Source organism: Bubalus kerabau, chromosome 14, assembly GCF_029407905.1.
Source record: "Bubalus kerabau isolate K-KA32 ecotype Philippines breed swamp buffalo chromosome 14, PCC_UOA_SB_1v2, whole genome shotgun sequence".
NCBI classification, from domain to species: Eukaryota; Metazoa; Chordata; class Mammalia; order Artiodactyla; family Bovidae; genus Bubalus; species Bubalus kerabau.
In genome coordinates, this window is record NC_073637.1 from 62,419,657 (window position 1) to 62,432,306 (window position 12,650).

Consider the following 12,650-nt stretch of genomic DNA (forward strand, 5'->3'; position numbering starts at 1 on the left):
AAGACAGATTCTCTACCCCAGAGCCACCTGGGAAGCCCAAACTGTACAAAGCTGCTCCTCATATGGGGTGGAATTCTAGAGGAGGAGGCAGGTCGTCAACAGGTAAATATATTATATGCCAGCTGATAAAGTGCCATGGAGAAAAGTGAGAAAAATTAGTAAAAGAGTAAACAGTGATGGAAGTGAGTAGCTTAACATGTGATATTGTCATTTTTAAAACTTTGCTGATATAGAAGGAAAAGATTGCTTTGTTTTATTTTGCACATTTTAATGAGTAGGAAGGTTAACATTTTTTCCATGTTTATTAGTCATTTGAATTTACTGTTTGAACTGTAAATAACATTTTTCATCTAGAATGTTAGGATTTTTCAAGTAGAAGCAGCAATAACTCTAACATTTTTTTTAACTAAGCAATAATTCTATCCTTGTTACATATTTTTTATGTTTTATTATATATTTTTGTTTTATGTTATATTTATATGTGTATATTTTTTATGTGTATGTGTGTATTTTTCAACTTGTAGAAATTGAAGCAGTTTTATTTGGTCAAATCTTCTGACTTTTCCTTTGAAGTTATTCGTCATTGTTGAGACTAGAAATGGACCTGCAAAGGCAATTACTAAACTAGTTTTGATCCTATCTTGTCTCTTATCATTGGTATGATATTATGGCTTATAAGAAGAAATTCACATCTGGTCTTTGTCCCCATTTCTGGCACAGAGCTCCTAAAACGCTTGGAATTTCCTACATGATGAGGGCAATGAAAAGGTCTATTATGTTAAGTGAAGTGAAAGTCGCTCAGTCGTGTCTGACTCTTTTTGACCCCATGGACTATACAGTCCATGGAATTCTCCAGGCCAGAATACTGGAGTGGGTAGCCTTTCCCTTCTCCAGGGAATCTTCCCAACTCAGGGATCGAACCCAGGTCTTCTGCATTGCAGGCGTATTCTTTACCATCTGAGCTACAAGGAATTAAAGAGGTGATTTTTAGACACCACCTAAGGACAGAGGCGGAGAAGGCAATGGCACCCCACTCCAGTACTCTTGCCTGGAAAATCCCATGGACGGAGGAGCCTGGTGGGCTGCAGTCCATGAGGTCGCTAAGAGTCGGACATGACTAAGTGACTTCCCTTTCACTTTTCACTTTCATGCATTGGAGAAGGAAATGGCAACCCACTCCAGTGTTCTTGCCTGGAGAATCCCAGGGACGGGGGAGCCTGGTAGGAGGCCGTCGATGGGGTCGCACGGAGTCGAACACAACTGAAGCGACTTAGCAGCAGCAGCAGCAAGGACAGGGGCTGATTGACCCAGGAGCTAACTGTGTGATTAGATGGTTGAAAATTTCAGTCCCCCCCAACTGACCTGTGAGGCGGGGAGAGGGGCTGGAGGTTGGGTTAGTTGCCTGTGGCTAATGCTTTCATCAGTCATGCCCATGTAATGAAGCCTCCACGAAACCTAAAAGGATAGGATTTGGAGAGCTTCAAGGATGTGACCGAGTGGAGGTTTGGGAAGAGCGGTGCTCTCAGAGGACACACAAGCCCCATGCCCTTCCCCCATTCCTTCACCTTTGAAGGACCTCTTCCATCTGATGTTCGTCTGTATCCTTTATCATGTCCTTTTATAGTAAACTGGTGATCCAGTAAGTACAATGTTTCTCTGAGCTCTGTGAACCACTCCAGCAGATTGATTGAACCTGAGGAGGATGCTTTGGGAACCCCCGATTTATAGCTGGTTGGTCAGAAGTGCAGGTGACAACCTGGATACCCCATAAGACTGAACTCTTAACCTGTGGACCATGAGGCAGTCTCCAGGTAGTGTTAAAATTGAGTTGAGTTGTAAGATACCTTCTAGCTGATGTCTGGAGAACTGCTTGGTGGTATGAAGGAACCCCCAATCTCCCCACTCACACACTGGAATTGGTGATCAGGACGTTTGAGTTGGCAACCCAGAAGGCTCCTGGGGCTTCCCACTGGTTCAGAATCTTTCACCTCCAGGAGCTGCCAGTGGGTCAGTGCACATCTTCCACCGCCTCTGTCTTCTAACTCATCCTGTGGGGTTCAGATGTGACCCCAAACCTTACTTCACATTAGCTCTGTTTCCTTCCAGAGACATGACTGCTTCTGTTGCTGCCAAATGGTTGTCTTTTCATGTTCTAGAATAATTTCTTCCCATCTCAGTACCTGTTTCTCTAGATAACGAGAATTTCATATCTACGTGTAAAAGTGAGGTATTTGGGGGGGAGTACTATTAACTCTTTCATGATTTAAAAGCATCATAGCCACAGCAGTTCATCAGATGATGAAGTCTGAGACAAAGTCTGACTTAGGGGAACGATCGAGGCCTTAATTACATTTTTCTGGAGTTCAACTGAGGTCCTCATTTTGCTTTATTTTCTTCTGAATGCAGCATTTTGGAGAATGCTGGTATCATCTTTAAAGGGTGACACTTTGCTATGATTGTGGTCCCCTTTTAGGTTAAAGAAGAAATGAAAATCCTCACCCAGGATAAGGGTGTGAACTCCTTCAAGATGTTTATGGCTTATAAAGATGTGTACATGGTGAGGGATGTGGAGCTGTACGAGGCCTTCTCTCGGTGCAAGGAGATCGGAGCCATCGCTCAAGTTCATGCCGAAAACGGAGACCTAATTGCAGAGGTAGGTAATTACCGTTCAGAGCTTCCACAGAAGGGAAACTGCCCATGAGTTAAGGGGAAGATGACTGGCCGCAAGTAGGTAAATTCATTCAAAGGACTGGAAGAAAGGAAATCCAGGAACTAATTTTCTGTGACTTGGAAACACTTGACTCCATTTACTTGCTGTCCTTGCTGAGTTTTTTGCAGGTGGTATATGCGCTGGAAGGAGGAGTTCCCTTTTTCAGAGCAGCCATTAGATCTCAAACAAGGTTCATTCTAAAAGCACAGATATTTTTCTTTGTGTCCCCAGCACTTTTTTTTTTTATTTAAATTATGCTCAAGCTGCTGGTTCAGAATGCCAAAGTGTGGGCATCAGTGTAATCTGATGACTTAGGCAGAGCATTAGGTAGCTGTTTTAAGCCCCACTCTTTTCAGAAATTGGGTATTAAAATGTGCTCTGGAGGAATCTAGATGGTATTTATTTCTCATATTAGCTCCATCATTAATGCCTGAAGGGTACACCATCTGTAAGATTTAAAGAGCTGTCTCTTATCCTTTCTATTGGTTGATCTTTCTCTCTCCCTGGGCTCAGTTCCCATTAAAGTCTGTGAGAGGGCGGTCACATGGCCAGAAGGTGGGGGGAATGATACGAGGAAAGCATGAGCTGTAAGCTCAAACAGACCGGGGTGTAAACTGGACTCTTCCACGTCCTAGCTGTATGACACCGGGCACATAGTTTGGACACTCTGTCTTGACTTCCTGCCTTTCTTGTAAGGAGAAAATAACACTTTTGGAGAGGAGAAATACTGATCTAATATCATTCTGTGGGTTAGAGGAGAAGGCAGTGAAGAGTATGAATTGGTAAAGAACAGAACTAACTACATAATAGCATGAGTCATTTCATCAAGAATCTAATATGGGGAACTGGAATACTTTGTTTTGTTTGTTCTGAACCAATGTCTTAAATACGGACACTACTTCTTTTCAAAGGGGCTTCGCTGGTAGCTCAGCTGGTAAAGAATCCACCTGGAATGCAGGAGACCCCTGTTCGATTCCTGGGTCTTTTCCAAGACTGTGATTAGAACAGACCTCATATCTTCTTCACCTTTCCAATCAAAATAATTTAATTGTGAAATATGTATATGAAAAGTTAACAACATGCTATCAGAGTACTGGGGTTCCCAGATGGCTCAGTAAAGAGCCCACTTGCCAAGCAGGAAACATGTGTTCTATCCCTTGGTCGGGAAGATCCCCTGGAGAAGGAAATGGCAACCCACTTTAGCATTCTTGCCTGGGAAATCTCATGAACAGAGGAGCCTGGCGGGCTACAGTCCATGGGGTCACAAAGAGTCAGACACAACTTAGCGACTAAACAGTAACAAATCAGAGTCGTAGATTATTTTTTACCAAAAACACACAGTGTATACACACACGTTCACACACACTTATGCCAAACAGATCTAAAATAAAAAGCTGGCAGTGTATTTATTTCACATAACGATGGAATTTGTCATTAGCAAAGCTTTCTCCCATGTATGTTCCTGCTGCCTTTTCAGGGAGCAAAGAAGATGTTGGCATTGGGGATAACAGGTCCCGAGGGCCATGAGCTGAGCCGTCCAGAAGCGGTGGAGGCAGAAGCCACGCTGAGGGCCATCACCATAGCCAGCGCCGTGAACTGCCCTCTCTACGTCGTGCACGTGATGAGCAAGTCTGCGGCAAAGGTGGTGGCGGATGCCCGGAGAGATGGTAATTCCTGAACTGTACCCTCCTTACGACTCAATACTATTAGCTGAAGAGTAAGGTGAAACAATGGCAACCCCTATGAGAAAGCTGTCCTTGCATTTCCATAATTTTTCTTCCTGCCTTTTTATTAGCATCCTTTCTGTTTTCTCCCAGTCTTGCACAGGTCTGTCTGTTTTTGCCCTCCTTCAGTCACAAGCTCCAACCTTCACACCACTAACCACCAGTTCTCTAGGGCTTTCCAGGTGGCACTAGTGCTAAAGAACCCACCTGCCAATGCAGGAGACATAAGAGATGTGGGTGCCATCACTGGGCTGGGAAGATCCCCTGGAGGAGGACATGGCCACCCAATCCAGTATTCTTGCCTGGAGAATCCCATGGACAGAGGAGCCTGGTGGGCTACAGCTTATAGGGTTGCAGAGAGTCAGAGCAGTTCTCTAGTGAACTTCAAAGAAGCTTTCCTGTCTCTTAGGCACCTCCATTAACACTTCCAATACCTGAATCAGGGTCATGCAAGGCACATAGTAGGTGCTCAACACATTTCTTTTGAACCAAATTAATCTGTCTCATAGCAACTTGGGCATTGGCACAATGGAAATAATCATCCAGATAGTGTTTTTATGATAATTATTTTAAGATTTTTAATACAAAGGTATTTTTACTCCAAATTGTTTAATTGCCTCACTTCTATAATTTAATATGTGGTGGTGGTGGTTTAGTTGTAATCGTGTCCAACTCTTGTGGTCCCGTGGACTGTAGCCGTTCAGGCTCCTCTGTCCATGGGATTCTCCAGGCAAGAATACTGGAGTGGGTAGCCATTTCCTTCTCTAGAGGATCTTCCCGACCCAGGAATCAAACCCAGGTCTTATGTAATCATTAATCTGCTTTTGGTAAGACTTAAGGAAGGAAATAATTTCATTCATTGGCCAGTACCGGGAAAGGAAGGATGAAAAACAAATAAGATATATTTTATTCAACACTTTAGACACTCCTGGGAGATGGTTATGGTTTCTCTCACTTTTAGGAAACCAGATAACCAGAAAGAATTGTATAATTCATCCTGGCTGCATTTTTATAATGTAGATTTTTAAAACCATGAAAATAGACTTGGCATATCCATAATTGACACTAGGATAAATTTTGCCAACATTACTTCTTGCTGCTTGAATTTCACTAAGAATTTTGGGCAAGCTAAATGCACTTTTAAATGCAATATATCAAATTAAGAGTAACCTCAGTTTCACACAGGAGTTGATAAGATCTGACTACCAGCTCTGTCTTCTCTGCACTGGGAGCAGCTCTCCTGAAACAGCCCTTCATTCCCTGAAAATGTACACTTGTGCCAAGTTTGTCTCCACTCCCTCCCTGATCAGCTTCCCAGGTAGCACCAGTGGTAAAGAACCCACTTGCTAGTGCAGGAGACACAGGAGACAGGGGTTCAATCCCTGGGTCGGGAAGATTCCCTGGAGGAGGAAATGGCAACCCGCTCCAGGATTCTTACCTGGAGAATCCCGTGGATGTGGAGAGAGGAGCCTTGTGGCTACAGTCCATAAGCTTGCAAAGAGTCGGACACAACTAAAGCGACTTGTCACGCAGGCATGCCCTCCTTGATCAGGAGAACCTCTTCACTATTGAGCCGGTCACTGTCTGCAGGGGTGCTAAAAAGACTGGCGACACTGACAGCTGAAGGCCACAGTAGCTCGGCAGCCCCATGTTCCCGGACCACTTCACTTATTCCTAGCCACAGTTCCAGACCAGTGCCATTTCAAGGGACATTGACACAGTGGTCAAGTTCATTGCAGCTGGGGCTGCCACAGTAGGGGTGGCTGGCTCCAGGACTGGAATTAGGACTGTGTTTGGGAGTCTCAGGCTTCCCTGGGGGGCTCAGATGGTAAAGAATCTGCTTGTAATGCAGGAGACCCTGGTTCGATCCCTAGGTCAGGAAGATCCCCTGGAGAAGGGAATAGGAACCCACTCCAGTATTCTTGCCTGGAGAATTCTATGGATAGAGGAGCCCAGTGGGCTGCAGTCCATAGGGTTGCAAAGAGTCGGACACAACTGAGCAACTAACACTTTCTACTTTCCTTTGGGGGCCTCATCATTGGTTATGGGAGGAACCCTTCTCTAGAGCAGCAGCTCTTCTACGCCATTCTGGGCTTTGCCCTGAGGCCATGGGGCTCTTTTTGCCTGATGGGGGCCTCTGTCATCCTCTTCGCCATGTGAAGGAGCCATTTCCACCTCCCATAGTTCTTTCTCCCGTGTCTCCTTTTCCTGTACTTCTCCAGGCAGCCTGGGGAAGATGGTTGGCTCAGGGCTTGAAAGAAGGAAGACAAAATAAATACTGTATTCATAAGAAAAGAAGATCTTAGTACCAGCCATTTCTGGTTGCTTTTTTCTGCCATATGTAATTTCAGTATTAAAGAACACAGCACTTCAAAAAGAACCTTTACTTCAATGTTATTAATCGTTATAGCTTTAGATTTTGCCACCAGGTGGCGCTGTTGCTAGCGCTATGAAATTGGTTTTCTCTATTTTCTGGTAAGTGATGTACCAGGTCCTATAGCTTGTCAGTGAGGTCTGTAATGTAAGAATATGATTTAAGAAACAGCAAAATCAGCAGAAATGGTCAATCTTCACCCACAAGCAATCTATGATTTTGACTGTTCTGTCAGGAAACAGTTTCTGGATCCTGAGTATTTTGATTTGGGATAGAATTCCATGAGCCGCAGAATAAGTCTAGGAAAGATTTTAGAATGTAAATCATAGGTAGAAAATTATTAAAATTAATTATGAATATCTTAATATTACTTTAAATATAATTTTATATTTTGAATGTGTAAAACATTTACCTGGTCCAAAAGTCAAAGTGATACATTAAAAGATGTAGTCTCAGAGATGCCTTGCTTCCTTCCTAGCTGCTTCATCCCACATCCCATAGTTAATTATTTCATTAATTTATTTCTGGGCTACCCTTGCAGTGTTTTGTTTTTTTTTTAAGAACATATGTGTCTTATTTTTCTTTCTCTCCTACTTGAAAGGTAAAATACACAGTGTTCTCTATCTTATTTTTTCCTGTTTGAAAATATGTCCTAAAGGTCAGCTCATGTTAGATATGGAGAGCTTCTTCATTCTTTTTTACAGGTGCAAAGCATGCCACTATATTTTTCAACTAGTCTCTAATGATGGATATTTGAGTTGTTTCCGATTTTCAGCTGTTACAGATAAATCCACAGTGATGGCCTTATGCATATGTTATTTCTATATGTGGAAGGAATAGTAGTCTTCTGTTACTGCTGTAACACATAATAGCAAGTGTAATAGCTTACAACGGTATAAATTTATTGTCATATAGTTCTGGAGGGTGGAAGTCTGAAATAGGTAACACTGGGCTGAAACCAAGGTGTCAGAGGGCTGTGTTCCTTCTGGAGGCTCCAGGGGGATGCCCTTCCTTCTCTAGCTTCTAGAGACCCCCTACATTTCTTGGTTCCTATCTTCCTTCCTCTTCTTCACAGCCAGCTGTTGTGGGTGGAGAACATTCCTTTGTTCTGATCTCTCTTTAAGGATCCTTGGATTATATTGAATCCACCTGTTTAATCCAGGATACTCTCCCTATCTGAAGATCTTTAAGATCTTTGAAGTCTCTCTGCCATGTACGTAACATACTCACAGGCGGTAGAGATTAGGTCACGGACATCTTTGGGGCATCATTATTCTATCTTCCACCACAGGGTAGCCTCACTAGAAACGGGACTGCTAGTTCAAATGCTTTTTGGACATTGCTAAATCCCTTTGCAAGGTGGTTATAAGTATGAAATACTTAAAATCTCAACCCAAATGCTCTAGTTGAGTCAGACGTACTGTAATAACACTTGTGAAGGTATTCCAACGTGCAATTGTTAGGGGCAGTAGAGGTCCAGAATAAACTAGCATGAGAGATTATTCCATCGCTGGCATGTAACCTCTCACAGGTGACCAAGCAGTGTCACGCCATTCACATGGTGACCGCGTCAGCCAATCCGAGGGCAGGTCCATGGGGAGTACAGAGTGACAAGAGCTGGTGGGCACAGTGGCCTTTTTCAGTAGATTCATTTACTCCGTCCTCATTATCTCACATAATTTCTGAATGTAAAAGGGCAATACACATCTATTCATCATTGTCTTGCTTAAAAAAGGAATGATTCAGCCTTACAGATTTGTAATATGAAGATTTCCTATCAGTAAATCCTTTTGCCAGCCCATTCTGTCATCCAGGGCCTTGCCACTCAGGGTGTGGTCCCTGGAACACAGCATTGACATCCCCTGAGAGCTCGTTAGAGATGCAGATCCTTGGACCTCGTGCCAGATGCACTGAGTTGGAATGTGCCCTTATAACTAGAACCCCAGGTGATTCATATGCATATTAAATGTGAGAATCATTGCTCCCGGAGGCACAAAAGAGATCCAGTTATTAATCGTCTCTATTGTAGTTGCCTAGAAATACAACACTCTCATTATGTTGGATTTTATTGTTATGTTGCCAGCTATATACCCAGAAGATAGCAACCTGAGGGTGAACGATTATAACAACCAACTTTGTTTGTTGAGCGCTTAATATGCACTTGGCACATATTTCAATATATCTTGTTTCAAGTTTTAGTATATGTTATCTCATTAATACACTCTAACATACGTTATCTTTTCAAATTGTCATAACAATGCTTCAGGCAAAATTTTTTCACTGTTTTGTGATTGATGAAATTGAGGAGTGGGAAAGTTTGGTAAATTAAGCCCAAGTTCACTTTACTAGTAAGTGCTAAAGCTGGGATTCAAGTCTGTTCAACCCTAAGTCCACATTTTTAATTACTCTTTACTCTGTTCAAGAAGAAATTGGTTACAGTGTTGGGAAATGCAGATGTCAAGTTTATATTTGATTGGTTTTGCTTATTGGCCTTACATTTTTTAGAAACATATTTAAAATGTTACTAGCATTCTGTTATTTATCATTGTTAAAAGAAAAAAAAAATGCCAGAAATAGAAATGATGAAGACTGTATTAAGTAAGAAGTAAGCATTCTCTCTCTCAGCTCAGTCTTGGAACTAGAATTTTTTAACCATATCTATTTTTTGTTGTTTTTGGTTTCCTCCAAAATCCTAAGCCCTAAGTTTGTAAGTAGTGACTTAATTTTTGACAGTATAACTTGATTCTAAGTGGTGAAAAAAGAGCAGTCTAACTTACATAAATCTAACCCTCCTGAGTTTTGTTAGTAGTAAATGTCACTTCAAATACTGTTACTTAAATTTATGTGTTTTGGCTAATTTTTTGTGTGGGATCTCCTTATTATCTAGTAGGTTGAAAAGAAACTGAGAGTCCCGGTATTACCCTCTCTGTCTCCTCCTGACTTTTGTCAGTTCCGTTATTATCTTTACGAGGACGGGAGTTCCAGCGTTTGTAGTTGGCTCTATAACTGGGCTTCCCAGGTGGCGCTAGTGGTAAAGGAGCCACCTGCCAGGGCTGGAGACGTGAGAGACATGGGTTCGATCCCTGGGTCGGAAAGACCCCCAGAGAAGGGCATGGCAACCCACTCCAGTATTCTTGCCTAGAGAATCCCATGGACAGAGGAGCCTGGCGGGCTACAGGTCATGGAGTCACTAAGAGCTGGACAAGACTGAGCACTTAACACTTTTTCCTGGATTATCTCTGTTTCTTACTGAGTCAATTTTTCAGTGTGTGTGTGTGGTATTTTTTTAAACATCTTGGCCCATCTTTTTATGTTGTTTGTTTTTTCAAGTGTCTGGTGATCCTGGGCTGTCCGTGTTATGACCGGACGCTGCAGGTGGTTGAGCAGGGAGCTGGTGTGGACTTCCTCCACTGTTGGGCAAACTCTGCCCCCAGTTGAGAGCACCGGCAATGAGACTATGGGCTTAGTGAGTGTAAATGGGGCATGGTCACTGGTGAGCTTTGGTTTCAGGTGTTGGGGCTTCACTCTGTAGCATCAGCACCACCTCAGGAAGCTTAGTTCCTTGGGCAGAGGTGGGGTCGGGGGCCAACTGCCCCATCTCATCCCCTTCCCCACGCTCACTGCCCTCCCCACCCCAGGAAGAATGTCTGTCATGACCCTTCTGCCCCTTTGAGCTCAGGCTGTTGCTGCCACTACTTCCCGTTATAAGCACTGCAATCCGTCTGCTTTCTGTCTTCCTACAGTCTGTCATAACCTCTGGTGAGCCATGGTCCCTCCTTTGTTCTCAGCACAGCCCTGTATTTTGTTCATCTGTTGTACATCTTCACCAGCGTTTGATGTGAGCTGGAAAGGAAGAGAGGGGAATACATGTTCAGTGAATCAACTTTCATTCAAAGCCTGCCGTTTCCCTTTGTTCATACCTTGATATTTCCTTTTAGGGTTCAGCACCTGCAATAAAACGTGAAAAGCAGGTTATAGGAAAAAGAATAAAGCTTCCCCTGCACGCCATTGAAAGCTTGACTTGCCTTTGACAGTTTGCAAGGAATTTCAATTTCGTGTTTATTTCAAGTCTCAGTTAATCCAAGCTGAGCAACTAGATCTAGGCTAGTTCCCATCCACTCGTGCAAAAATGAGGCAAGGGGGTCAGAAGGCTGCCCCTAGAGTGTGTTTCTTCCAGAAGTAGAATTCCCCCTCTGTTGTTCCATACCTCCAGTAAAAAGTTGGGTGAACCAGCTGAAATCGTACCTCGTCTAGGAGTTCCCATCTGCCTACTCTCAGATCTCTTTCACTCACTGTTCACTCTTTGTCTAAATGGTATGTGCGTCTGTGTATGTCATGTGCTTCAGTGACAGAGGTACTTTTTACGTTGGTTTAAGTAGCTTTGGTTATCCATGTTCCTTTTTTTGCCACATATTGACAAATGGGATTATTAATAGTATTTAAAAATTATTGCTCACCTCTCCTTCCCACCTACCAGTAGAACATGGATGCACATGAATTCAGGATTTTTCTGGTGCTTTGCTTAGAATGCCGGTGATTTCTCTCTGCAACTTACTTGATGCTCTCTTTGGTGTATATCTGTTATAATTTGTTTACCAATTAAAGATTGAAATTTTTAATACTAATTTCTCTATATAACTTGTTTCAATTTGTCTTAATAAAGCATAATTCTGTTTTACATCCATATTCATGTCTTTCAGGTATAAATATGACTCTCACTTGAACTTTTTAATAAAATGTTTTGTTTATACTTCATAAAAAATAAAGTTATTGGATGCCTAATATATGCTTGACACTGCTCTTGGCATTGAATTTGCAAAGATGATTAAGATAATTTTGATTCTCAAGCAGCTTACAATGAACTGGGCTACATTATGGTTGAGTTTTTTTTGTTGTTCGTTTGATTTGATTTTGGTGTGACATTTGTAGAAAGCTTTATTTTTCAGGCTTATTGCTGTAAAATACAAACTTCTCTTCCAGGAAGATTTAGATGTCCTATTTTCCATTTTATTTAAACTCTACCTTCCTTTCCTCACATAGTCCTCTTGTGTTGGGGACTAAGGGGGAGAAAGGGCCACACAGAGGCCTCTCTGTGCCTGTGTGTTCATGCTGCCCCCTGCTTTTTGGTGCTGAGTAGAGTAAACCACTGCAGAAGGCAATGGCAGCCCACTCCAGTACTCTTGCCTGGAAAAACCCATGGGCGGAGAAGCCTGGTGGGCTGCAGTCTATGGGATTGCTAAGAGTCGGACACGACTGAGCAACTTCACTTTCACTTTTCACTTTCATGCATTGGAGAAGGAAATGGCAACCCACTCCAGTGTTCTTGCCTGGAGAATCCCAAGGACAGGGGAGCGTGGTGGGCAGCCATCTATGGGGTCACATAGAGTCGGACACAACTGAAGCGACTTAGCAGCAGCAGCAGCAGAGTGAACCAAATCTCACTTACACAAGTACAATGAGCTGATGCTTGGTAACTGGTGCTTTTCCTAAGAAAAGATGGATGTATGCCTGAGTCAAGATGGATTTGAATCTCAGACTTCATTTCCTGAGCATGAACATCTGAACCCTCCTTGTCCTTTAAATTTAGAACATGGTGATTTACCTTATGTCTAATTGCAAACCAATTCAAGACTGCCCAGTTTAAAACACTAAAAAAAAAAAAAAAAAAAAAAGGAGAGAGAGAGAATTGACCATAAGAAAACTAATGTTTGCTGCTGCAATAAAGTGCCACAGACTGAGTGGCTTAAACAACAGAAATTAATTTCCTTACCATTCTGGGGGCTAGAAGTTTAAGACCTGTGGCTTGGCGATGTCAGTCCTTTCTGTGGCCACTGAAGGAAGG

At 42.7% G+C, this 12,650-nt stretch overlaps 1 protein-coding gene across 1 annotated transcript in view; it reads left to right on the forward strand.

The window, feature by feature from the left end:
• DPYS (dihydropyrimidinase) overlaps nucleotides 1-12,650 on the forward strand; it is a 100,627-nt gene that overhangs the window by 33,655 nt on the left and 54,322 nt on the right. The window contains exons 3-4 of the mRNA XM_055546883.1: nucleotides 2,474-2,653; nucleotides 4,188-4,377. Of these exons, the coding sequence (XP_055402858.1) occupies nucleotides 2,474-2,653; nucleotides 4,188-4,377 (370 nt within the window). The remainder of the gene's footprint in view (nucleotides 1-2,473; nucleotides 2,654-4,187; nucleotides 4,378-12,650) is intronic.